At 43.9% G+C, this 27,979-nt stretch overlaps 3 protein-coding genes across 3 annotated transcripts in view; 2 read left to right on the top strand and 1 right to left on the bottom strand.

Annotated features, from left to right (window-relative positions):
- Window positions 1-9,308: 9,308 nt before the first annotated feature.
- FOXM1 (forkhead box M1) lies at window positions 9,309-17,122 on the bottom strand (the record flags this gene model as incomplete). The annotated part of the gene is made up of 8 exons (XM_082277716.1): window positions 9,309-10,361; window positions 11,550-11,731; window positions 12,163-12,229; window positions 13,165-13,209; window positions 13,814-13,942; window positions 14,349-14,561; window positions 14,776-14,924; window positions 16,573-17,122. 8 exons carry the CDS (start codon window positions 17,120-17,122, stop codon window positions 9,309-9,311), a joined length of 2,388 nt encoding a protein of 795 aa, XP_082133842.1.
- Window positions 17,123-20,427: 3,305 nt separating this feature from the next.
- RHNO1 (RAD9-HUS1-RAD1 interacting nuclear orphan 1) lies at window positions 20,428-23,436 on the top strand (the record flags this gene model as incomplete). The annotated part of the gene is made up of 2 exons (XM_082277786.1): window positions 20,428-20,595; window positions 22,786-23,436. The coding sequence occupies 2 exons, from the start codon at window positions 20,428-20,430 to the stop codon at window positions 23,434-23,436; spliced, it is 819 nt and encodes a 272-aa protein (XP_082133912.1).
- Window positions 23,437-23,878: 442 nt separating this feature from the next.
- The window catches only part of TULP3 (TUB like protein 3), a gene marked incomplete at its 5' end in the record, with an annotated part of 30,417 nt that continues 26,316 nt past the window's right edge, over window positions 23,879-27,979 (top strand). Inside the window, one exon of the mRNA XM_082279476.1 lies at window positions 23,879-23,919. Within this exon, the coding sequence (XP_082135602.1) occupies window positions 23,879-23,919 (41 nt within the window). The remainder of the gene's footprint in view (window positions 23,920-27,979) is intronic.

Below are 27,979 nucleotides of genomic sequence, written 5' to 3'. Positions count from 1 at the left end.
AAGTCTTGTTTAAAGCTTTCTCCCCTCCTTCATCCCTTCTGCTTCTAAGTGCAGGTCACTTAACTCTTTATATCCTGTGATGTGTTAGTTCCCAGATCTGGCAAAAAACCCCTGCAGTTTTATGGAGGTGAAGTCAGCTAAAATACAGTCTTCTCCCTTCAGAGGCATGATAGGTTCTAGGTCACTCTTTTTTTTCTATTCAGCTATTACTTTTTCCATCCTGTTCTTCTTAAACAGAGCCCATTTACTAAGTAGGTGAGGAGATTTCTGGTTTGGTTTTTTTTAAATTTCTTTTTCAGAATGGGCACTCCTAAAGATTTTCTAATGAGAAATCAGACCACAGTGCAGTAATTCAAGGAGATTTTGCAGCAGTTATACCTTTCCCAGTCATCTTTTGTAGGCCCTGAAAAATAGTATATAGCTCACCAGTAACCTGAATTAGAAAAATAAAACTGATTTTGATGAAAATATTCATACACAATCCCATATACACCGATAAATTACTTTCCTTTTCTGATGCAGTCACATGAAATAATCATAACCCATTATACCTCGATATTCTGCACCCTTCATACAGAAATCTTTACAGGGTGTGTAACAGTGCTATTTGGACAACAGAAGAAGCACTCTGCCTCCACAGAATAAAAAGCCCTTCTCCCTGCTCCAGCTACCAGCTTGGCCTTCCAGCTCAAGCAGTTACAGGTCAGTGAGAGCTCTGGGACAAAAGGTTCCAGGTTCTAAGCACAAAGCCACAGCACTGTAGCTGTGTTCATGGATGTTGGTCCCTGGACTTGATCACCTCCACGCCTGAGAAGCCCTGAGAAAATCCAAAGTAATGCCCATACTCCTAAGGAAAGGCACCAAAGAGCAGCACTTCCCAGCAGCCAGTTTGCCCAGCCAAGAAGCAAGAGAGGATCGATATACTCCAGTCAGCTACTCCTCCGCTGGAAGAAATTAATGAATAATACCTGGAGTAGTGAAGGGGAGAAATGGACTGCTTTGCTGAAGGAAGCAACTCGCAGATTAAAGAACATGAAACAAAGGTTTTATTTCCCTCTGCCAGGAGCATTAGGGAGTATCCCAGCTGTTTGAGAAGCCGTCTCTCTTGAGGGCTTTAACTAGTTTGGTTTTACATTTCATAGACTGAGGTCATTTTTCCAGAGTTTTTCCTTATATCTTACTACTGGGAAGTTTTACCTGACCTAATAATTCTTCCTTAAAATATTCTCTTGCTACTTTTGCAACTTCTAGTGGTTGTTTCTCTTTCTATGAGATTTCTTTTCAGCTTGGAATTTTTCTCTTTCAACAGTTTGGAAATTATTATTTTGTCCTCCTGAGAGCTGACACAGTGCAGGTGGTAGGGTGGATTGTAGATGGAGAGCTTTACATTTCTTTTGTGACAAGCTGGGTCCTTACAGAGCTCGTCAATAGCCCCCACATAATGTAACCAGCACAGAGGTTGTTTTTACAGCACACCAGTTTCCAATGCACTGTCTCAGTAGTAGTGTAAGCTTCAAGTGGGTGTAAAAGTGACCCTGGGTGTAGCAACTATGTCAAAGCCAGGAGATTCCTTGTGGTGGATACTGCAGGAAAACAATGAGGCAACTTTCTGCTCATTCTCCTGCATTCTCACAGCTTGTGCAGTCTGTGAATGCACAGATGGTGCAGAGGAGGAATGAGAGGACAAACCTTACTCAGTCAAACCATGCTTCTCTCTCCCTTCCATCTCTGAAAAAGATTCTTTGAGAAAGAAAAGGTTCCTCTGCTTTGAATTCCCTCCAGTTCATCTATTTGTATAATAAAATACCTTTGTATTCTTGAAATAATAAGTAAGAGGTTGCAGTATTTATATCTGTGAGTATGTCTGGCAAGTTTCCTTGAGATAAATGTCATTTCAGATGTACATAATGTTTAGCTCGGCTGCTGGACAGCAAAGTGTGTCCTGCCAGCAAGGTCAGTCAGAAAGTGGAATAGTTTGCTTAGTTAGGTAATTTAGGGTCAAGTCTCTGTACTTATCTGCTCTGTGGGATAGATTTAGGGTTGCACCATAGCAAACTTGGAAAAATGTTGTCCAATATGAAATTCCTCTGCTGTATAAATATTTCTTGATCATTATAAATATAATTATAAATATAATATAATTATAAATATAATTATAAATAGAATATCATTATAAATACAATGATTTGTGCCCTGTCTGTATTGATTTTCTTGCTTGGGCTACTCTGCATTAAAAAAGGCCTTTTCTGTTTGATTGGAATAGTTATCATTGCCACAGAACAGTTGCTGATCGTGCAGCAGGCAATACAAAATTTCCCCTTCCATTACACAGCTTCATGAATCACACCTGAAGACTTTGGCTTTGCTTTCAAGAGGGGAAAGAATCTCCACTGATGTGTATCTCCACTGATGCACATAGCAATGGCAACTGTCTTACCCATGCTAGAGCTTCTCTGTGTTCAGCATGAGGTTTAAAGCGGAGAATAATTTTTGGTAGGAATATGCTTACCCATAAAAGTGTGCAAGAGCCTGAGATGAAGGCTAGTTATGTATTTCAGGCCCACAGCAGAGTACTTGGAAATGTGTAGTCTCAAAGATGTTTCTCCTGTGTGTGTCTCTGTGCAGTTGCTTTCATTTCGCTGTCCCTCCACTTCCCATTTCCATTATTCACTTAGCTTGAGGCTAAGAATGCACTTGACACTAACACAGGCAATTTTTCCTAAGTCTCTACATAATGCCATAAAAATAATAATGAAAACTTTACACCGATAAGGCTCCTTCCAGAGAATGTCCCTAAACCTGAATACTTAAACAGTAAAACCCAGCACAGTTAGAGTTGCCTGGTACAGACTAATTTGGTATGTATATGTGTGGGCTTATTACTAAAACCACCCACAGGGTGTTGGCAAGGTGCTTTGAGTGGCTGTTTTTGGGCTTCTATAAAAACTTTTTTTTCATATAAAAACAGCAAGAGCAAAGAAAAAAGACAATCACCTACACACCTTTTGCCTGTGCCAGCTAGCTGTAGAATCAGAGCAGATCTCATCTTGCTCAAAATGAAGCCCAGATATAGTCCTTGGAATGTAAGAATCTCTCTGATGGCTGTTTTTGCCTCCAGTGTCATTTCCTCTGGGGATAGGTTTTACTTTCAGAGTCCGCCATCAGTGGCTGTGGAAAACTTTCCTATGAGCACTTGCCAGGTGTACTGTGATGTTTCCTGTTTTATTTGTTTGTAAATGGCTTCTTTTGCACCTTAAAGCAGTTGAGATCAGTCAAGTTCTTCATCAGTCAGCAGTATAACTTGCTGAAATTAACTTAAGCAGTGGGGGAGTCAGCCACTTTAAAGGGTGTTGCAGCCCACCTCCTGTTCTCTTGTTCAGGCAAACTTTTATTTAGAAATGCAGTAATTCAAGCTTCAGTGTTTGCAGACTAAATCTTTAAAGTCATGCTCCTGTTGTGGATGGCTCTTGAGGGGCAATGCCTCAGTCCTGCTTAGTGAATTGGCACTTTTTCCACACTGTATTTTCTCCTTGCTGCTACGTGCAAGGCACTGAGCTCACCCCTTGTAAAAGAGTCAAACCCAAGACCAGAAATAAGTATTTCATAGATCTCATGGTTTTCTGTGGTACCTGATCATTTTACCCCAGTCTTAAACCTGAGGACTGTTGAATCTGTAACTACGAGGGTCCTTATCCAACCTTTAACTCTTTATGCTCTCAAACCTCAAGTTGTGCCAGGGGAGGTTTGGAATGAATATTAGGAAAGATTTCTTCATTGAAAGGATTATCAATCATTGGGAAAAGGCTTCCTTGGGAAGTGGCTGAGTTACCATCCCTGGAGGTATTTGAAATATGTGTAGATTGTGACACTTAGGGACATGGTTTAGTGGTGGGTTTGGCTGTGTCACGTTAATGGTTGGGCTTGATGATCTTAAAGGTATTCTCCAACCTTGACGATTCCATGATTCTTTGTCATCTGAAGTCTGTCTCTATTTGACTCTTTTAAGACATCTTCATCTCGTCAAGATCTTTCTTTGTATCATCTACTCCCTGAAGCCCAGCAGAAGTCCCTGGGACACAAGAGACCTCATGTTGCCATGCTCATCTGCTGGCAGTCGCGAAGAACAAGTTCAGAAAGAAATCTCCATACACTCCAGCAAGTCTGTGCTGGGGCACACTCTGTACTGAATAAATCTCTTCTCAGATTTCAGTTGCCAGATGACTCTGCTAAGGATGTGAAATAGATTTTTTTAAAGAATATTTATAACAGCCAAAAACTGGAAAATTTTCACTCAGCTCATAAAAAAGAAAACATCAAAGCCAAGAAGGGCACCCTGACAAAATCCTTACAAAGCAGGGAGGTACTAGGTCTTTTCAAGAAAAGGTTTGCTACAAAGGGGTATTCTAATCTGAGCAAAATGTTCTTGTGATCTCATTTATAGAAGCAATTGGGCTGCTTGGACTGTATTCCCTGTGTTCTCTGCCCCTTCTCTCCACAGTAGAATAAGAATAGCTGTACCTGAGGGTGATATTCAGTATGGCTATTTTCTCCTCAGACAATTCAGGATTTTATGATGGAATCACCAGCACAGTCGTACTTCTAGTGCAGAAGCAGCTTTGTGTACACAATGACAGTGACAGAGGGATGTGTTATCACCCCAGGGATTTGATGGATAACAATGCTGCTGGAACAATGTAATTTTATTTTTGATTTTAAATACTGGACTCCTTTGGTTTCCTAGCCTTTAGGCTGCATTTGTACATGCACCAGCTGTTCGTTACATTCTTGATGGCTAGGTCTTGGTATGATTTAAAAGGCAACTGAGATTATCTCATGATCTCCTGACTTCTAGATTTTAGTAAAAACAGCAAACAAATAAAAGCTGAGAGTCAGCCATGGGAAACAGCAAAACAGCTCTTATCACTGTAGCATGCCAGTCCCACGGGTATGCATAGCAGAGTACAGACTGTCAGGAACTAATTAGCTACAGATTGACATCATTACTTGCAAATACTTGGAAAACCATATTGATGCTGAAGGCATCTTCAGTGATCCCGCAGGTTCCAAGGGATGTGCTTTATGGTGTCAGTTCTGCTGCATTCCTGACCTTTCTTCCCTTCATGGAGGGATTGAATTAGATGCTAAATATATCAAATTGTCCAAAACTTTAAGGCTACCATGAGGGCAGGCAAAACTGCTTCAAACAGAAGAATTTCTAAAGTGAAGCCTAAAGTGGAAAATACATGTTGATAACTCAGGACAGATTAGACCATCAGACTCATATAAGTACTCCTAAATCAAGTGTTACAGGGCTTTGCAATATACATTAATTATCCACAATAGAAATTTCAGCTGGAACACAGTTCCACAATCCAAAATAGCTTTGTTCACAGACAAACATGTAATCTCAGAATTCAGAATAAAAAAACCCCAAAATGTATAAGTAATCTAGACAGGTTACTTGGTGAGAAAAAGTTGAGATGGAATGTTCTGGCCTGTTAGCATAATGACATTATCCAAAACTTTGTCTTTATTAAAATTTATAGAAAAATACATCAAATGTGAAAGAATACACTGCACCAAGAAAAGATACCATCCTGGTAGTGAAAAACATTCTATAGAAAATATCAACAATATTAAGAGATTCTTCAGAAGTCCAGTGAAGATGAGGCGTTTTTTTTTGTCCTGTTGGAAAATTGGTCCATCCATTAAACAGTCAGGGTTCTAATGAGCCAGTCTCTTGTTTGCAACCACAGATGAGTACAGAAAACCTACCTTCTACAAATTACTCAGCTAAATAAACAGAGGCCCTATTGGCAGCCACCTCCTACACATCCGTGAGAAGGTAATAGAGACCAACAGCAGGCATTGGAGCATAAATCCATGTCTGACTGTAGTTTAATAATAATTTGTGCTGGCTGTTTTCCTTGGCTTTCTTAAATAACACCATTAGAGGTTTCTGGTTTTAAATTTGGTGCATCAAAAAAAAAAAAAAAAGCAGATGTGGAGGATAAATAATTCTGATTATATATTTGTATGCAAACAGTTCATCACTGTGCTCTATATAATGACTTCCCACAGATTTTGAGATGTGGAAGCGAATCTACTTTGCATAATCTTTTGCTTGTATTCCTTGTAAACTGTAACTGGGTATTTATCATATTTATTTTTCCAAGAAAATGGAAATGCAAGGACGAATGTGTCATGTGACCTGCAGCAGCAGTTCAGATTCATGGTCTTGGCATTCTAAAGCTCTGTTTGTTTCAAAGCAAGAAACCAGTCTGAGATGGGTAGTGAAGCAGGACATTTTCCTCTTAATCTCAGGCAGCTAATACTTTGTTATGCCCTGAATATCTTTTTATCCAGTTGTAGCTCACCTCTTCTGAGAAAAGGGGAATAGGGAGGGAAGCTGTTTCTGTTCAGGAACCAGCTCACATTTTTCAAGCCAGTCATTTTTCTCTCTGAACCTATAGTGCATTTTAAAGAGGAAGTCAGGTATTTTACTAAAAAAGAAATTTTCACCTTTGTTAAGAGCTAGACTGCCCTCTTGGAGTAACAAAGGCCTGACATCCTCATAAAAAGATTGCTGCAATGTAAAACAGGGTCTCTTTTCTTCCATATTTGGAAGTGATTGAGTTTTTCCCCTACCAGCCAAGTTGCAAAAGCAAAAAGGTGGCAATCATCCTTGCTTACCTCATCTCAGGGGGCATCCAGTCCTTTTCAGCAGACAAAACATAGTGGGAGGAACCCCACTCAACCAATGAGAAGGAATTACTTCCTCCTTTGCGTCTGTCACACTCCAGGTATTGAGCAGAGTTGTCAGAGGAGCAGAGCATCCACAGCACTTGCTGGCTCCCTGTAGATCTGCATGTCCCAGATCTCTTAAAATTTTTATCTTATACTGGTGTTTGCTTTCACAGGGTAGGTGTTAAACAGCTTTGTCTATTATGAGGACTCAAAGACAGTCCTGGGATGCTCCTGCACATTACTCAGGGAAGCCCTGGGAGTGCTATGCAAAGGGTGTGAGGAACTGTGCCTTCTTGCTCTTGGGCTCATGAGAAGACATGAGGTAAGGCTCTGCTCTCACTGCACGAGGGTGGACAGAGGCATCCACTGTCTGACAAGATCACACCTCTACACTATAACCCTAATACTGAGCCTGCAGAGGGACAGGTGATAATTGCCTTTCCTTAAGAAAAGGATCCAGGCAGAATATCAGACTAACATAGATAGAGAGAAATAGTCATATTTTGTGATTACATCCTCACCAGCTGGTGCTTTGAATTAGTTTGGCCAAAACACTTGGACATCGCTTCTGGGAGCAAGAGGCAGAATTGCTTAATGGAATTTTTTCTGTTGTTCCTCCCACCTTTTTTGATATAATTGCCCTTGAGCAGCGCTCTCACTGGAATACGTTACAAGAGGGGAAATGAAACTTCAGCACTACTATGTTTAAAATAAAATGTGAGGGGGCCATCAAAGCACCTCAGCTGACAAGGACAGCAGGGGAGCATCAAGGACAAGAACATTTCAGTATTTGCTGGAGACATGATCTTAGTTACCTGGCTCTCATGTGTCAGTTGTATGTACACACCCTCTCAGGAGATAGAAGTGAGATGAAAGGGAGATAGGGTGCTTTGAGAAAACCAAGTCGAGCGTTGACAGCTGTGTAAGATGTACTAGCAGATAGTGTGCCATAAACCAGGCCCCTTCTGCAGCCTTGTAATCCCAGAAAAACTGAAATAATAACAATTAAACCAAAGTTCTTGAAACACTGTATGAGGGCAAATATCCTCTAACAAGTGCACAAGAGAACTGCAGTTCTGAAAACCACACACTTCTAAAACTTGTTTTATGTTTATAAGGTAAGGTAGAAATAGTTTCAAGAGATATTTGTTTTGCATTTAGAAGTCACAGAAATTAGTCTGCTGGTGGTGTTGTGATGTTTTAGGCTAAGTTTGTATGCTTCTGACTTGGAAAGTCAGGATTTACCTGTAAGCAGCAGGAAAAATTGGGTTGAGTATGAAGCAGTGCGTTGAGTAACCAAATCTAACGTGGTTTGGCCAACAAGGCCTGAGGAATACTGAAAATGTCCTAATGATTACTCACTCAGTGATCACAAAGCACACACGAGATAAGCAAGCAGGGGTTGCTCATGCTATGGCCCAACCCCAGCGTGCTGCTAGGAGCAGTACAGATAACACTCAGCTGTGTTCCCACAGAAGCTTTATTGAGTATGTAGATACAGGAGTCACCATTTGTCTGCAAGCAGAAGGATCAGATCTTTGCCATGGCAATATCTCCTATGACAGAAGCTCCAGAGCATTCTGAGGTGTTTTATTGCACCAAGAGATACATACATTGTATTTCCATTTTTTTACATCTTCAACTGCTGACTGTAATGAGGGCAGCTTTAACCATTCAATAGAGGTCCATCTTACTGCAACAGTGTCTCTACCTAGTCCTCTAGGTACATAACAGACCTCTGGAATCAGAAGAGCTATATGGCTTGGTGGAAGTTCTTCTCCATTCCAGCCTGGGAAGAAGAAGCCAAACTAAGATTTTATGATGCAATCCAGATAACCTCTTTCAGTTTCACTTCGGTCACATATTGGCAATTTTTCAGGTCTTTGCCCCAGTGACCTTCAGAACAACCTAGACCGATGTGTTTTTGAAGCAAAAAAAAAAAAAAAAAAAAAAAGAAAATTGGGCTTTCAACTAGGGTAGAAGAATACAAGAGATGTGAACATATGGACAACACACTCTAGGTCAAGCCCTTACCAGGCCAAATATTCCCATGACCCTACAATAATAAAATTATTATTATAATTAAGGGCTAATTTAAGGAATGTACAGTATTTACAGCCATTAGCACTAGACAGAAGATACTAAGTAACAGAGGAACAAAGTAAAGGCAGATTAGGACAGAGCTAGGAGGAGGTTCCCAGGCTCTTTCCTATTGTGCTGAGGAGTGTGTTCATTTCCTCTGGTACCTTGAGTAGCAAATGCCATTCAGGGCCTACCTAGATGTTCTCATGACAAGAATCCCTGGAGAGAGGCTATCTCCAGCACAAGGTTAGAGAAGTTCTACCGTCTTGTTCCACTCGAGGTCTACAGCATCTTATAAAGAAAGCTCATAGCAGCTGATGGGCCTGTCTCCCAGCTTAGCAGGAGTCAATAATGCTCTCTGTCCCCATGGATGTAGGAATTAGTCAAAATCAGTTGTCTTAGATTACATGAATGAATCTCAGAAGAGTAGAGTGCTTTCTGTAACATCAGAACAAGTCACATTCAGTCCTCAGGCCAGTTCATTTCAGTTCAGGTATGAGCTGAGACCAACTAATATCTGTTCCTAAATTTTCATCCTCAAGACCAGGAAAGCTGATATCTAGAAGGATTTTGCTGAGACTGTCATTCATGGTGTCCAGGATAAGGCCCTCCATGAGTGACCGGTTTTCAGTAAAGCCAGAGGCTGTCAGTTCAACAGAGGATTGCTTGGAAGTGTCACGAATAAACGCTGGAGAGCTCGTGAGGGGCACATGGACCATGTCACTGGATTCTGTATTGAGCAGTTCCCGAGGAGAATCAAAGAGAGGATTTTTAAGGGGTGTGCTGTTAAAACCCAGCAAGTCCTGGTTGTCCTGGAGGGGTGTGAATGGCAGCTGAAGGGTTTTCACTGGACTGAAGTCCAGCTCATGACTTCCCTTGGCTAAGGAAGCAGACTTCCAGGGGTCAAGGCCCTCTAGTGACAGGGTAGTAGTGGCTGAGACTTTGCTGGGAGTGGAAGAAACCGGCAATTTGCTGAACATGTCCTTGACTGGTGTTTTAAAGGCCCCCTCTTCTCCCTGTGAGCAGCTGAGCTGCGATACATTCTCAAGGGGCTGGTTTTCCTGCGGGAAGGGACGGTCTGCCCCTAACCGGAAAGGGTCAAAGCTGCTGCTTTCTGGCAAAACAAGGACAGGCTCTTCTGAACAAGGCAGTGCTAGGTGTTGTTTCCTTCTGGATCTGCCCACTTCCCGCCTTTCCCTCCTCTTTATAACTAAAGAGTCAGAAACTGCCTTAGATGGGGACTTCAGTGTGGTAAATTGTTTCCTCTCCTTTGTGGATGAGTCTGGGAGGAACAAGCTTGGCTCTTCCTTGACTGTTACGGTTGAGGCAAATGGGGACATCCAATCACCCAGCTGAGAGCCTTCTTCCTCCTTTATACAGGCACCCTCAGGGAAAGAAGACAATTCCTCACCAGGCTGTGAGCTGTTGTCCTGTACGGAATGGGTTGGGGAAAATAAACCTTCGTCACTTTGACCTTCCTCCTTGACAGCAGCCGTGGGTAAGGAGGGTGACTCTTCTGCAGACAGTGACATCTACAATGAAACAGAGGTGACATGCAGTCAGTAAGCAAGGCTTTAACCTACCCAAAAATCCAAACAACAGTGGAAAGAAAAGAAAGACTGGCGTTTAAGGTCAGCAGAAAGAGTAAGAGGAAGCAGTAACCATAACAGACCAAGACTGATCTCTGTGAAGTTGATAGAAAGAAGCCTAAAGATCACATGGGAAGGATTCTAACTAAGTGTCTGAAAGTCATACCCTTCAGAGCACTCCTGCTCTGAGGAACTTGTAGGAGTGCAGACAGAAGGAGAGCTGAATATTTCTGGAAAAAATATAACCCCTTTGATTTCTTCTTACATTATCTAAATGGGAATAACAAAATTAATGAGGACAGCTTTCCCAGAAACCAAGGAAAAGGAAGAGAAAAAAAATGAGGTTATCAAAAGAAAAAGAGCACAGGAGAAAGATCAATCATAGCTGGAGAGAACATAAAGCAGCAGGCATTCAAAGGAAAATAGGATTATGGTTAGACAGGACGGAAGAAGCTACAGCTTTACAATGTCTAAGCATACAAGAGCAGTCAGTGAGATGCCAAGAAAAAGATCTGTTTAAGAACTATTTTTCTTGAGCCCAGAATAACTGGGAACTTCACAGAATTAGCAAACAGCAGATAGGAAATCCTCTGGGAAGAGATTACATGAAATACATACTCTTTCAGAAGTTCCTTATTGTTACATGTCTATAGAACTATAAAAAATATGAATGTTTTAGGGTCAGAACAAAGCCATTCCTCCCATTCTTCTTTCTTCACATCCAAGCAGTAGAGAAAAATTGTCTTGACCAAGCCATAGAGTCCCCTCCTCTAGTGAATTACAGAAACATCCTTAGAGCAAATAAACTAGTAGGTAGTAGTCAGCCTAGAGACAGTGAAGGACAGCAAGAATTATCACTGGCTAGTTCCTTAATAGGAGCTTGGAGTTTTAGAGCACCTAGTAAAGATGCACAAAGCAACCATACAAAGAAAAAGTCCATTGAAGTCAAGAGAGATAGGGAAAAAAAGTAAACAAAAAATCCAAACTAAATCACCCTCCCAAAAAAAATTCCCCACACCCTCCCTAGCTCCCTCCTCACCCACCTCCAAAAAAAAAAAGAAAAAAACAAAGGAAAAAAAAAAGAGAACCATGCAACCCCCCTCAAAGCTCCTCAGAAATCAAGAAACCAACCTTTGGAGCAATGCGCACACGCTTATTGCTCTGCAAAGTCTCCGAGCTGTTCAGGGAAGCTCCCTGTGCCATGGACAGAGGAACCTTCACAGAAGGCTGCAAGACAAGAGGCTGACTCAAAGGAAACTGGATCGGAACCAGGTAGGAGTTGACACGAGGAAGCAAAGGCTTCATCTTTCGGCCTGGAAGGGAAAAGAATGGACTCACTGGCCTCTTGCCTGTCCTCTACTGCTACCTCTTGAAACCCAGGCACCTTACAGAAAGTCCTTCTAGACACCCCAAAATAAACATTTGCTCAAATCACTTGCATTCTCTGTTAATTTTAAGGATACAAATACCAAGCCAGAAGCCTCACGAACAAGCAAATAAATAATCTTTCATGCAGAGCCTACCTCTCAAGTTGGGGCTCTTAATCCATTTGAGTGCCCAATTTCCACCATCTCACCCTCTCAGACACAACAATACTGCTTTCCATTTCAAACCTAACAGTAAGGAGCATAAAAGCTGGCAAACTGGGATAACACATTCCACTTGTATTCTTAAAGGAATCTGCAAGAGTACCCCAGATTTATTGGATTGGTTCTCTGTGGTCTAGACTGATGTAGACACTTACGTGAATTCTGGGGTTCACTTTTGCTTCCCATGTTCTTCAGGGGATCTGGAAGACGACTCTTTTGTTGCTGGAGTCATTGTGAAATAAGTAAGAGGAGAAGGAGAAAAGAAAGATTAAAAGAAAAGAATCCACATTTATTCTGCTGCCTCACTGGGAACTGTGCTGCTCTAATGCAGAGAGAGCAGTTGTTAGCACCCAGCACTCAGGCTGGCTCTAGGTCTGTGCCACTTGCTGGTTTTCAGCCATGCCATCCCAAAGCCAGCTGCCCACCAAAAGCTGTGTAGAAAAAGAGACAACATGACAGATCTGTTCCAGCTGCAGACTCTACTGAGAAGTGACCTGGTTTCAGCATCCTCAGTGCCTGAGGAACAATGAATAGGATGGCTTTATTGTATATTGGATGTCTATACAAACCATAGACCAGGGAGGTGTTCAAATGGAATAGCACAGACAACAGTGGGATCAGAATTCTGAGCAGATGGAAAGAAGGCCAAGGTTGTAGCTGTGTCAGAAAAGCATTTGACTGGATGCTTGCAAATCTGTCACTGTTAAAACTGCTGAGTGCAAGAGCAACAGCCTACAGGTTCATCCTTCCAAGAGCCACAATGCAGTGGGTTCCAAAATGAAAAAGGAGCACAGAGAGATCGTATCCTCTCTGGATCTGAGCCCCAGGACAGATTTGGACTGTTGTTATGGAGATGATTTTACCAGAAATCTGTTTGGGCTTGTTCTCTGAAGCCTATTGGTGTCCATTGCAGCCTACTTCAGCAGCAGACTTCCAAGTTGCTCAAAGCTGTCCAGCTCTACCAGCTAGAGAGACTGTACCATCTGAAGGCAGTCGACATTTGGCTAGACCCCTCTCCCCACAAAGGGTGTGCATGGAGCTGTATGAGTAGATTCAGCAGCGACCCAGTCCCCCTCCCCAAGCCTCTTGTCCTTTCCTTCAGTGACTGGCAAGAAGAGAATGGAAGATCAAGCCCCGAGCCAGAGGGTAATTCTTACTGATTCAGAGCACTCAGGCGATGTTGGTGACCCCAAGTCCAGCGGCTGGTGGCAGAAGGTATTGAGAGGGAAAAAAATTAAGATGAAGTTATCAACCAAAGAGGGGGACAAATGGGACATTTTAAAATTGCACAATCTGAGCAAACAGAAGTTAATTCTACCCACCACTGCAAAAAGCACAAGAGTATAAACACACCTATACCAGACCCCCAAGCTCTATTTCTCTGACAAATTGGTACTTCCTAAAATACCTAGCTGGGCTAGGACAATTCCATCCTGTGATTGATAGCATAGGATACGCTTATCAAACAGCATAGGAACACCTGGCTGGCCTCAGTGGAAAGCTTCTCATTAGGAATTTGAATCAGGCCCATGGAAAGAAGTTGAACAAGCTGACAACTACATTTGGCACAGAACCTGAAGAATAAACACATCCCACAGAAGCTCCAGGTCAAACACACAGCCACAGCACCTTTTCTTTCAAATGCAGAGCTTGTCTATTTGTCAAGTGAAGCGACTGAAACCAACTTCTACAAAAAGGCTGATGTCAAAGCAGCTTGACCTTACAGTTAAAATAAGGTGCATCAAGCTAGTGTGGCATTTAGAAACTGGATAGACTGTCCTATTTTCTTTGCACAAGGCAACTCACCTTAAATACCTGGTCCAATGTTAGGCAACGGTTTGCATCAGGGTGAATAGTCCAGAAGGAGATTTTACCATTAGCAGACGTCTCACGGACAAACATATCATGAAGAGACAGGTTGTGCCGAATGGAGTTCTGGGGAGAAAGCGGTGGGGGAGGTTGAAAAGAAGTAGTTTTGTTATCAGTACAGCAAGGCCTACCTCAAACATGGCTGCCCTAGCAGAGGGATTACTTTCCAAAGTGCAGACAATACTGAACTTTCATATTCACAGCATACCCAGCCAACCCTGTCATGTCTCTTATTCTATTTACTCTTGAGATCCCTATCCTTGCTCCAGTGATCAAACATCCCATCATCTTGTTTAAGTAGGATGAGACAAGGGATGCAAGAAGTGGTACAGTGAACATCTGGACTGAGTGTATTTGGGGTGGAATGTTTAAATGAGCTTCCATTTTGCTCTGCAGGCTGGGGAATAACTTTTCATTTTGATCCAGAAGGCATGTGACATCACCCACAGCAACTCGAGGGCCTGCTTGTTACCTTCCAACCTGGCTTAGCTACATGTTTAAAATAAGGGAAATGATCCTCAATCCAGGTATAGATGTCCTTCAGGGTCATGCGCTTCTTCTCAGTGCTGTTGATGGCAAACTGGATCATGGCCATGTAGGAGTAAGGAGGTCGTTCTGACACTGAATCCTGCCATGAGGAGGAGGCAGCAGCAGTAGGAATAGCAGCAGCAGCTTCTTCTTCAGTCTGAAAGACAGGGGTGATAAATGAATGTTCATGAAGCTGACAAGAAGGCCCATGGAACATCCCTGGATCCTCCTGGTTCTGCTATTCAAATCAGTAAAGGCCAGACTCAGGTTACATAGAAATAGTGATGCCCAATTCTTGCAAGTCTTCTGATCCACGTAGATTACTTCCTTATCAAAAGTTTTAGCACACATTCTTGTATTCTCCTACTTACCTTGACTCTTTCCTGCAGAGGCATCTGATTCTCTTTCTCTGTGTCTTCCTTCACAGAAGAGGGATTTAGTCCATCGGATCTCATCTTCCCCAGCCACTGGATGTTAGTGAGACTGTTGTCCAACACGGAGCTCATTGTCTCACCACTGCCTGTTGGGATAACAAGCCCACATAATAATCACAGAAGCATTTAGGTTAAAAAAGACCTCCAAGGCCATTGAGTCCAACCTGTGGCCAAACACCACCTTGTCAGCTAGACCATGGCACTGAGTGCAGCATCTAGTTGTTTCTTGAACACCTCTAGGGATGGTGACTCCAAACCTCCCTGGGCAGTCTGTTCCAATGCTTGACAACGCTTTTAGGGAAGGAATTCTTCATGATGTCCATCATGAACCTCACTTGGCACAGCTTGAGGCTATGCCCTCTTGTCCTGTCATTTGTTGCCTAGGAGAAGAAGCCAACCCCCACTGCCCTACAGCCTCCTTTTCTCCTGGTTGAACACCCCCAGCCCCCTCAGCTCTTCCTCATCAGCCCTGTGTTCCAGACCCTTCACCAGCTCCGTTGTCCTTTTCTGGACGTGCTCCACCACCTCAATGCCTTTCCTGTCGTGAGTGGCCCAAAACTGGACACAGAACTCAAGGTGTGGCCTCACCAGTGCTGAGTACAGAGGAACAATCACTGCTCTAGTCCTGCTGGCCACAGTACTGCTGATGGAGGCCAGGATGCCACTGGCCTGGGCACCTGGGCACACACTGGCTCATGTTCAGCTGCTGTTAACCAACACTCCCAGGTCCTTTCCTGCTGGGCAGTTTTCCAGACACTCTTTCCCCGGCTTGTAGCACTGCCTGGGGTCATTGCAATGCAAGTGCAGGACCCAGCACCTGGTCTTTCACAGAATTCACGCAACTGGCCTTGACCCATCAATCCAGCCTGTCAAGATCCTTCTGCAGAGCTGTCCTGCCCTCCAGCAGATCAACACTCCCAACCAACTTGGTGTCATCTGTGAACTTGTGTGTCCTTGATCCCCTCATCCAGATCATTGATTATAGATATTAAACAGGACTTGCCCCTGAGCCCTGGGGAACCCCACCAGTGACCAGTCACCAACTGGATGCAGCACCATTCACCACCACTCTCTGGGCCCAGCCATCCAGCCAGTTTTAACCCAGTGAAGAGTGCACCTGACCAAGCCATGGGCTGCCAGCTTTTCCAGAATAATGCTATGGGAGACTGTGTCAAAGGCTTTACTGAAGTCCAGGTAGGCTACAGCCACAGCCTTCCCCTCATCATAACGCTGCTTACTCACAAGTAGCCCTGCTACCCCTTCATCTGAGCTGTCAAAAGGAAGGAACCAGTCAAACTTCTAAAAGATGGTATTGCAATGCTAATATTGTGGAAAGAATTCACCTTGAATTCCTGATTTCATGCGTAGTTGCCCAGTTTCTGAAAAGAGCTTCAGCCTTAAAAACAAACACTCAAACCAGACTATTGCTGCCAACCAAAACAGGACAATGTTGATCTAGTACTTCAAGAACTGAAGGACGTAGCACAAGACCTAAGTCAGAATCTCAGATGTCTTCCACCAAAAAATATATCCTCTATAATTCTTTAGATTTCACTACATAGGCAGAGCTATGTAGATTATTAGAATCAAATCCATAGCTATTTTGTAATTAACAAAATATTAATAATTACTGCATACCAAGATGCAAGTGCTGCATTGGCCCATTTCACATCTCTTTGTCTGTCAGGACAAAGAAAAAAAAAAACAACAAAAAACCAAGCAAAGGCTACATACTGTTGCTCTCCTGTTCCTGTCCAACCAGAGGATCAACTCCTGAATGCCAGAGTGCTGTACTGCCTGCAAGACCAGGTGTCTGTGCAACATTCTTCTCTCTTTCTTGACCATCTGCAGCCTTGATTGCTGCACTGGCTTTCTTCTCTGATGGGAGATGCTGTGATGGTGCTGGACCTGCTGAACGGGATGTGCCCCCACCGCTAATGAGAATGAACTTGTTAGGTCCATTGTTGCCACACTCTTTTCCTTTTGCTGTCAATGCCTCTATGATGCTCTGGATATCAGCATTTGTAGGGATGGCCACCACCTGCGTGTTGGGCATTGTAGGATGGTCAATTATCTTTATTCCTGCTGGGAATTTCTGCAGGCCACAGTCCCTTTTGTCTCTGGGTTGTCTGTTGTGTTGATCTTCCTGCCTGTGCTCCTGCTTAGGAGTCTTTTCATCCTGACCTCTGTTCTCATCTCGTGCTGAAGTACTGGATTCATCCTTCTGTGGGAGGGTCAGTTTCCGTCTTTTGAGAATTAAGGGCCTGCGAGGGCTGGTCCTCATTATGGATCTATACTGTCACTCTCCATTGAAAGGGAGAGGAACAAATCCTGCAAAACAAAAGGTACAACATAAAGGGGGCAGCAAATCATCTCAAGGCCTCCCACAGAGCACACATTCTCAGCAGTCGCTACAAAACTAAAAACACAAAAGGAAAATAAAATTGAAAGCATTTAATAAGGCTGACAAGGCTACTGAAAAATCATACTGTACCTCCTTTACCCACACCTTATGTAAGCAGGACAGGAGAGAGATTTGCAGAGTAGATAATTTCCATGATAAAGTACATAATAATGAGCAAAGTGTGTATGTGCTTTACAGAAAGACTTAGCTATAATGTGACTTGTGACCAGCATCAGCCAGCAAGCTGGAGGGGAGGGAAGGTAGAACATAGAAATAGCAGTGCTGATTGCTGTAAACAGCAGATTACACAACCTGCATGAAAAGGGAATTTGCAGGTGGTTTAAGATCTGGGAAGCAGGTATTATCCTGCACACTACAAAGGCACACAATAAATGCAGCAGAAATAAGGTGCTTTAAAACAGACATAAAGTAAATGTGCTGCTCATTCCTTCGGCAGGTTTGTCAAGAACCAGGTAAATTCATCATCGGGCAGCATACAATTAAATGCCAAACTTTTGGACAACAGGTGATTGAGACTATAAAGTTGGAAGCAGAGGAAATAAAATTCAGAGATACTGTTTGCAGGGTAAGATGCTGCGAGAATACTGCTAATAATGCCATCAGGAATTCGGTGGAGCCTGTGTCTTTCAACAAACTATACCAGAACAATATGTAAATTGTACTTACTGTTTATCATTAGAGATGGCAAGCAGAATAGAAAAAAATACCAAAAAAAGAGGCCTTTTGCATTGCTAGATTTGACGGGGTCAGCAAGCAAACAAGAAAATTTTCAGTAAGAATCCCCTATATTGATACAAAGCAGTGTCCAGCAGATAGCAAGCTGAGCCGATGTCCTATGTACCGGGAGCAGACAGCCCTGCGATCATTCCACGCGGGTTCTGGCACCCGGCACACGCATGGCCCTTTGCGCTCTGCTCCACCCCCTCAAAGAGAGGTCCCGGTAAGACAGCGGCAAAAGAGGAATCCTCAGCCAGCCTCCAAAAGGCTGCGTTCCCTGCAGGAGCGCGTCACTTCCCAAGGACGCCTCGAGCTGCTACCACCCGTACAGGCCCGGGGGCACCGCTGTGTACGCGCGGCCCCGAGGGGACAAGGAGGGCAGCGCCAAAGGGCTCCCAGCTCCTTCTTCACCCACTGCAGCCGCTCCGCTGCCGCGCTCACCAGCAAGTTCACCTGCTCCCGCGGGGCCCCGTGCCCCGGGCCGGGCTGGGCCTAGGCGCTTCCCTCTCCCGGCCGCCCGATGCCCCTAGCGAGGCCCTCCGAGGGGTGCCGACCCATGTGGGGAGACCCTGGAGGAGCGGGATGGGCGCAGGTCGCGACTCACCAGCTGCCCGGCCGGGCAGGGCCGATGGAGCGCAGCGGGCCCGGCGCTCCGGGAGCGGCCCCGGTTTGAATTTGGCGCCCGGCGCAGCGCTGGCCTGATCACGTGCCGGCCTGCGCCAGTGAGCGGCGGCGGGGCGGGGCCAACGGGCCGGGCCAATCGGTGCGCGGGGGCGGGGCCAACGGGCCGGGGCAGTCGGCGCGCGGGGGGCGGGGCCGAGGCGGGCCGGGCCAATCGGCGGCGGCCGCGGGGGATACGGATGCGCGGACGGGACGGAGCCGGGGCCGCTGCTGGGGTCGCGTTGTCCCGCCCGCTCCGTCCCCGTCCCGGGAGAGCCGCTCCCGCCCAGCTGCGGCACTGCCGGGAGCGTCCTTCAGGCATGCCGCCCGTGGCTGGGAGCCCTGCCGTGCGCCCGGGCCGCCGGCATTGCGCTGACTCCTGGTGAAGAGCTACGGAGTTTTACCGTTTAACGTGTGTGTCACGGCTGCACCGGACTAGGAGGGACTGAACACGCTGCGACTTAGGTAAGCAGTAAGGCTGTTGCAGTCTCACACGTTTCTCATAAAATGTTCTCAAATTTCCTTGTCTGTGCTAATCTGTGATAAGTCAGGTTGGGTGAATTGGGCTAGTTGTGCCCAGGTGGCCAAGAAGGCCAGTACCATCTTGGCCTGTATCAGCAATAGTGTGGCCAGCAGGACCAGGGCAGTGATCGTTCCTCTGTACTCAGCACTGGTGAGACACTTGAGTGCTGTGTCCAGTTCCGGGCCCTTCACTTAAGAAAGGACATTGAGGTGCTGGAGTGGATCCAGAGAAGGACAACAGAGCTGGTCTGGAGCACAAGTCCTAAGAGGAGCAGCTGAGGGAGCTGGGGGTGTTCAGCCTGGAGAAAAGGAGGCTCAAGGGAGACCTTATTGCTCTCTACAATTGCCTGAAAGGAGGTTGTAGGGAGGTGGGGGTTGGTCTCTTCTCTCAGGCACCTAGTGATGGAACAAAGGGACATCATCTTAAGCTGCACCAGGGGAGGTTTAGGTTGGGCATTAGGAGGAATTTCTTCACGGGAAGACAGACATTGGAATGGGCTGCCCAGGGAGGTGGAGTCACTGTCCCTGAAGGTGTTTAAGGAAAGACTGGATGCAGCACTTCATGCCATGGTCTAGCTGCCATGGTGGTGTTCTGCCATAGGTTGGACTTGATCTCAGGGGTCTTTTCCAACCTAATTGATTCTGTGATCTGTTTTCCAATGGAAAATTAAATACAATGTTACTTCAATTCAAACGTATTCATTAGGTCAAACAAACAAATCATGCAAGATCTGTAGAATACAGGAGGGAGATGTCAACTCTGTTCTGTAACAAAGAAAAAAACAAAATTTCTTGAAGTTAAAAAGTATAAGTAGTTAGCAACTAGAAAGGGAAAGAGTTCTGATTATATTGGCCCGATAGTATCTTCTTGGCATTACAAACCACATTGAATTAAAAAAAAGAAAATAAGCTTTTTTGGTTTTTTTTTTTCTTTTGATAGCTGACTTGATATAGCTGGATCAGGAAGTCAGCTGCTCCCATTCCTGCAGTGCATTTCTAAATCTACCTGAAAATTGACAAAAGGTTCAAGAACTACTGTTGGGAAAAAATCTGCCTTGAGATGTGTACAGTGTGCTGTTGCATAAATGTTTTGCCTTTGTTAAAGGCTAGATCTGAGATTTCCAAACAAGTCTGTCTTCAAATCCATTTGTTTGCTTTCTACAGATTCGAGAGCACTTTAGCATCTCCTCGGGGTGCTTCCTTCTTTCTTCAATTGGCTCCAACAAGCATCATGAGGTTTCTAAGTAGTTTTACCACACCTTTTGATGCCTCCGAAGAAGAAGTGTACCTACAAGGCCAGGAAGGCAGAGCTTGTTTTCCTTGAGAGGCCACGGGCAGGACCCATCCATTGTTATGAAACTCCACTGCATTCAGCCGAGAATCCCAGACGTGTGCCTACAAAACCTGTGGACCAGAACACCTCTGCTGCCTGGGTTGGTATAAATTATCTTTTCTCCAGCATCTCACAGCAAGAGGTTTCAAGTTTCTCCTGAACGTCCTAACAGAAAGTTACCTGTTCTGGATATGGAAAATCAGTAGCGCAGACCTGAATTCCCTGTATCAGCCTAAAGCATAAATAAGTGCTTGAGTTGCTTCACATTCTAAGAACAAGTACTAAGGTCTTGGTTATTTGAAGACATGAACTGTGGGCAGTCTGTACTGGTAGATGACTGTTTGTCTTCTAGAAAAATAATTCCCATCAGGAAATCACTGTTTTCCTTGGCAACTAAAAACCCTGCACGTAATAAACATTGGGGGAGATTTTTCTTATTGGCTTGCTGTTTGAAATAACTGCTGAACTCTAAATGTTACATGTTAAAGTACTGGGTGCATTGTTTAAGTCTGACACTGCTAAATTTAGAGAACATAGGTTTTCATTTCAGAATTATTTGTTCTAACCTGCCCTCTTTTCCATTCTCTGTGTTTTGAATAGTTTCTCTCCATACCAATCTTCTGATGGGATCCTTTTCTGTTTGCAGTGTCCTAAAATCCTCCTTATGTTGTGTAATGTAAAGATTTATTTTTTTAAAGCAAACAGCTGCAGCAAAGACAGACTGTTCCTATACAACAGCAGTCATCACCTAGAGGAGCTCTGTTTAAACATTATTGCTGCTTGACTCTGCTCTTCACAAAGCAAGCTCAGGAAGTGTGGTTTCAAACCTGCATGAAACATTCCTTTGTTCCTGTTGACCTGGAGGTATTTTTGTGATGTCTTAATCTTGAAGTAGAACATCTTCAATTTTTTCCTCTTTTTTTTTTTTTTTTTTTTTCCCACATGCTTGAGGCAGTTCGCTCTATGGTTTCTTAATCACTAAGTAAAATAACTGCTGTGAATAAGCATTCTTTTTGCTTGGAAGAGGTGGAAACATCCACACTGGTAGCTCTTTGATTCCAAAAATACAATGATTCTAAAATTTGTTTGAAGCTACCAGCACTGAAACTGTTAGATATTTTTCAATTTGGAAACTGTGGTAGGTTTGTAACTTCTGGAGGCATTCTCTGCAGAGTGTCTGTCAACTTCCTTCAGTGGAAACTGATTTTCTGCTCCTCTCTTTTTGGCATTATCTAACCTCTTCACACCTTTTCCACTGCTAGGTTCCCACATAGGTAAAACCTACCCTACATGTTCTCTGAAGCCAGGAAGCCATATCCTTAAAACCAGGGAGTATGTTAGGTATGTGCCAGGATACAGTTATTACAGAATCCCTTCTCTTTTCCTGCACAAAGGCTTTGCATTCAAACAGTTCAGCTGACAGCAGCCAATCGCCATCCTTAGTTAAATCGTACTCAGTTTTTTGAGGACCTAGGTAGTAACTTAGGAATGCTGAAGGAGATCTGTAGTTACCGAAGCAAGAACTGAGTTTGGTCTGCTCTTGGGAAAAGCAGATTGGAATCTGAAATGGAGTCTGACTCTATTGTTGATAACCAGGAAGACAAAGAACATTGTAATAAAAGGATTTCCAGGGTTTGAGTAAGAGTCCAGAATCATTCAAAGAAATACAGACTGTTGAGCTTGGACCATCTCTATTACAGAAAGTTGATTGTAGAAGTGTGTTTTGGGTGATCTGTTACTCCAGAATGCAGAAATTAACTATGTTTTGAAACAAAGCTGTTTTGGGGGAAGATTTTGAACACCATATTAACATAATCTAAGGGGATTGAACTAAGTGGACATTCTTTAATCATTTCATGCTGCTCTCTCAGTTCAGCCTCTACTTCTTTAGGGAGGCTGAGGATTTAGTTCATTGAATCTATTTGAATTATGCTAAGACACAGAAAGAAGAAGGATCCATTCTGAACTTTCTTAAATCTGCAGGGGTTCCAGGAGTAGACACCACTTAGATTTCCTTTAAAACCCAAATCTTGAGTTCTTTATGAGTTGCTAGAGAATAGCTCACTTGCACCCCAACGACTTTCCAGAAAAGAGTGGCAGAACACGATGTTGAAGCTCAGAGGTATCTCTTGCATAGTAGATAACTTTGTTAGTGACTCATTTGCTTTGCTGCACAACAGATTACCCAATGAACACAGTGAAAAATGGTGGGGAAGTAGAATCAGGTAGGCATTACTTGTCTGGAGGAAAGGGTTGGGTTTTTATCTTATTATTATGTCTTTCCCTTCAGGTGTGCCCACAATTTGACACAACTAAGTCAGTGGTGCTGAAAGCATGCCAGAAGAAGCATCGTGGTCCTCACAAGCCCTATAATCATGATGCCAACCACAGTTCATTTCATGCAGGAGGAGCTTGTCGAGGAGCTGTAGCCTGCAGATTTCCTCCTTTAACTTTTGAGAATCCATCAGGACGTGCAGTACCTCAGTTGGATGATCCAAATCGCCTGAGAAAGAATGCACAATGCTCTCAAAACCAGCCTAAGAAAAGGACAGCAGCAAATGCCAGCATCGAGGTGAAGAGTCCAGGTAACTGTGGAGAGCCTGCTCCCCAGCCTGTGGAGCAAGAAGTCCTAAGTCCACCAGATGCAGAGGCTGCACAGGCTCCTTCCCCAAGGAATGGGAGATGCAGCAACACTCTGTCACAAAGTAGTCACGCCTGGCATCCAGAAAAAGAGCTGGCGTTTGGTATTGAGCCCTGTGGGAGTCGGGAGTCGGCAGCAGTACTGGTCACTGATACTCCCGAGCACGAGTATGGAATAAAGGTCACCTGGAGACGGCGGCCTCACATAATGAAGTACCTGCGGGAGCAAGGGAAACTGAGCGCTGCTGATATTCTGGTGAAAGCAAACATCGAGCTCTCGAGGAGACAGGCCCATGCCTGACCTGGCGGGAGCAGCCGCTCTGCTGCGTGCAAGGACACGCCCGAACAGACGATGTCGCTTCGGGGGCTGAACAGGGGACGTGATTTTAGCTAGGCCCGCTACTGCGCCCGGCAGAGCCTCCGTGAAACCCCGGGGCGGGCGCGGGGGAGGGTCTTGGCGGCGGGGGGGGGGGTCATTTGTGGCGGTGCTCCCTGGGGAAGTGTCTATGGAAAGGGCTTTGTGCCCCACGTGGTTCTCGCCAGGCCCGTTCCCCGCTCCCGGCGGGCGGCTCCCCTGGGGAGGGACGGCGGGCGGCCGTTGTGTTCCGGTGCGCGTGCGCGGCGCCGCGGCCAATCGGCGGGCGGCGTGCTCGCGACCCCGGCCAATGGCGGCGCGCCTCAGTGCCGCGCGCCGTTGCTAAGGGCAGCGGCAGGCGGGGGCCCATAGCAACGGCGGGGCCGCGATGGACGGAGCGGGGGGACCGGGCTGTCCCGCCGCCCACAGGTGAGGGGGGCTCGGGGCGGCGGCGGCGTCCGCGGGAACAAAACGGCCTGGGCAGGGGCTGCCTCGCGTTGTAGCAGCGCCCGATGCTGGGATGAGCGGCCGCAGCGGGGCCCGGGCGGGCGGAGCCGCACGGCAGCCGCCACGCGGGTCGGCGCTGCCTCGGTAACACCCGCGTCCCGCAGGCGGGCGACAGCCGTGCTGCGCTTTTATGCGCGGGTGTGTTTTATGTGCTTCACTCCTCAGCGTTGGCGTGCATCATCTAAATACTTGTAGATTAAACCGGTTTTGTGGTGTCTCGGTCCACTCTTGATTTCTAGGCGCTGCTGTGAAGCGTTTTCGCGGTGTAATTCAGCCTCTCTGCTCCTCCTAATGAAGCTCTCTGGGTGTATATCTACACCGCTCTCGGTGTGCCTTTGCAAGAAAAAAGGAGGAATAACCTAAGTGAACTCAACTGATATAATAGGGAAAACAGCTGTGAACTATGGAGAAGAGGTTTTGGAAAGACTTTATGCTGGTGGCACTTAAGTAGCTCAAAATAGAAATTATTTAAAATTAAATGTGAGTATACAGGCAAGCAGAGAAAACAGGGTTTGGCAGAATTAGCGTGATTGCAAAAAAACTCAGGAAAACCTATCTTTTGTGCCTCTGATGTTTGGATAGGGAGAAGTAAAGCGAGTAAAGAGAGAACCTAAACTTGAATTATAATGAACACAGTGTAGAAGGGAAACAGTATTTATTTATTACATACGTTATTACATTTGGTAATTTGAGGATGTAAAGCATCAATGCAGTTAGAAAGAGTCCTGTAATTGCTTGGATCCACCCAGTATGCTTTGGAACATTAGATTACTTCTTTATTCAGACTTGAAAGACCTTGGGTTGTCTAGCAGTTCTGGAAACAATTTTTAAGGAAATTATGTCCAGATACATGTAAATTTCCCTGCACAGTAGACGTTTAAGTTTGACAGAGTTGACAGTACAGGAAATAATGCTGCTTTTCTGATAACAATTCTACTGGCATAATTTCTTTCTGCTAAGAAACTTGTCTTGTGTACTTTTATGGGTGCCCCACAGAAACAGGCTATCAATCATGGCAGTTCATGTGATAGCAGCTTCCCTCTCATCCCAGTTTATTAAAGAAACATCCATTTCTTTAGATTTCTTAGTCCCAATGGTTAAAGTAAGAAAACTGGAATACATGAGCCTAAAGAAAAGTACATTGTTTTAAAATAGATCTGTAAGGCTTGTTATTTTTAGGAGTCTGACTCTGAACTTGGAGTATTCATCAGCACTGTAATACATTTGAGAAAGCCAAATGTCTGTATTCTTAAGAAGGTTCTTCTTTTTCTGAGATGAAAATAGTAAAATTATCCAGAAGTCACTAATCTGGTTACTAGAACTCTTGTTTGGTGAAATAATTGTCAGTTGTCCAAACAGTGGATTTTATAGGAAAGGTAAATGTGATACATAATAACTGGCACTTCATGGCAATGAAGATACTACGGGTAAAGCTTAACAAAGCTGTACCTGAGAACTGGTTGGCAGCATTTTTTTTTTTTTTACCATTTTCTTCCCCCAGGGCTGGAATACCTTTGCTATTGAGCAACGTGAAAAACACACGTAAAGATATTGAAAGTATTTTATTTCTGATGGACAGAGGTGAATATTACCAGTCAAAAATTAATGCATATTGTTTTGTAAGTGTGCTGTGCGATACATGATGATGGATAGACAGCAGAGGTCTTGGATTTAGGCCATCTACAGGCTGAGTCTTGCAAATACGGTGTTGTATTAGAGTTTCTTCCATTGGAGGTGGCTGCAACTGAAATTGCTCAACTTCATTTTAAAGTTTGACTTTCAGGTAGACATGGCATAACTGTCTTAATGTTTTAGAAAACTGTGAGCTTGATAGTGCTATTTTGTTGTTTTGGTAAGTGCTATACCTTCTCTCTTATTTGGAGACTTAGCATGAAATTATGAATGTTGAATACAGTAGAAACATTCAGACAAAAGTAATTCTAAATTATTGTAAGCTTTTAAAATAGTCTGGAGGAAATTTGTTTCTTATGGTAGAGTATGTATTTTAGAATCTTGGAGACCAATGGACTTTGCGCTTTTGCACACTAATCACACAGGATACAGGCATACTTAAAGCTTCCCACATGCTGCATTCCAAATGTGCTTCAGCTGCTGACTTGCAGATGTCATGTAAAAAGAACATAATTTTCAGGAGGTGAAAATCTTGACATCCAGTTTTGTAGTCTCTGTAGATCTCAGTCAAGTATGGCAGTCCTGCCATCATTTTGGTGCTTCCTTGGGATGTATCAGTTAGTGGCTTTCAGTTTGTGAACTCAGGAACTCTGTGATGCTTCCTCAGTGTCTCCAGAAGTTAATGAAGAAAAACAGCCTGTTGCCAATAAGCTCAATTTTCAAAATATTAAGAGCCCATGGATTAAGAAAAGTTGAAAACTAGTTTCAAAAGTATTATTGTTGTCCAGCCAAAAGCCCTTTCCACATTTTAAAAACCTAAGTGTAGTTGAGGTTGTCAGGAATCTCCTGTGCCTGTTGGGCTTGAGTGTTTTGTATAGATGCACCATAATTATGATTCTGAGGAGAAAAAAGACAAAATATTTTGCTAATTATTTTAGCTATACTTGTAAACCAGAGAAGACAGAAGTTTAAAATTCCTTTTGAAAGCCTCTCAGCATCTCTGTTAGTCCTTGGTTACTTTTATTTAGCTGCCAGTGACTGTCTTAAAATTACAAACATTTGTTAAATTCCAGGACTTAAAATTCTGCAAATCTTATCCTTAGATAAAAGAGAATTGGCTTAATATCCTGTTTGCTTCACCCCTTTCAACTCTAAACATTATAATGAAGAAATCTGTCTGAAGTGAGATAAACCTGTAAATATTTTATAAGTGTCGTTGATACGTACTCCTCGGAATACAGATTCAAGTGAAAAGAAAACCTTTTGCAATTTGATGCTGCTGCTGTTAATGTGAATGAAGGAGTCACCTCACTTCCTGTGATGTAGACAGCAGTGGCATGAGAAAAGGCAACAATGTGTGACTAAAATTTTCAGATACAATTTGAGATTCACTTGGTAACAGCAATTGCAAAGAGGTATCTTATAGTTGAACCTTGTTTGAATTATCTCTTTAGTTTCTAGTAAATTCTTTTCCCATCTCTGATCACCTAGAATTTAGGTTAATGGGGACCCATTTTTTTATAGAGAGACATTATTTTTCTCTTCTGCTTTTTTTTTTTTTTTTAAATCACTGTTGGTGTGGCTTTTGTAGGAGGGACAAATGCGCTGACTTAACATAATTATGGCTTTGTATGTGTGAAAACTTCCTGCAACCAGCCTTGCATTGGGATAGCTCCAGACTTGTTTTGTCACTGAGGCACAGCTGAGTGATCTCCAAAATAAAACTGTGTTGCAATTGGGGTCGTGGGATGAATTATCTTCTAACTGGATTTGCTGATAATGCCTGGAGATGTTGCCTTAGACTACTGCAAGAACATTTATGCCAGCTCTTAGTGCTCTTTAAAACATATTCTGTGGGATGTTCGAACTCTTAACTGCCTGTGTTCTTGCTATAGGAGTCTGGGTGCTTCTATGTTCTTTTCTGACTTTGCATTCTCATGTGGTATCTGAAGCAAAAAAAGAACAAGAACTAAAATCTAGCGGTGATAACTTGCCGAGTCACCTAGCTTGAGATCAAAATGACATTTTGCTGTTTCTCTTTAATGGCTTTCCCTTTCAACTTTTCTGAAATTAAAAAACTGGACTGGGAATAAAGGTCCACAATCAGTTCTAGTGTGTCAGTTCAGAAAATTTCATGTTCCTTTCCCTATTTTTACTTTGAAATACTATAAGATGAGTAATTCATATGTGTGTAATTTATAAGTGTGTTGCACTGGTTTTCAGGGAACTTTGAGTTTTGTTACCTGGTCTGGGTTAAGCGTAGCATGTTCTATTTAACTGCTGACTTTGTTGCTAGGAGAGAGTAGTGGCTGCTCTACACTTCACTGGTTTCATGTTGTAATGGGGTACA

This window comes from Coloeus monedula (genome assembly GCF_965178545.1).
Source record: "Coloeus monedula genome assembly, chromosome: 3".
In the NCBI taxonomy this organism is placed as follows: Eukaryota; Metazoa; Chordata; class Aves; order Passeriformes; family Corvidae; genus Coloeus; species Coloeus monedula.
This window is presented reverse-complemented; position numbering and strand designations above follow the sequence as displayed.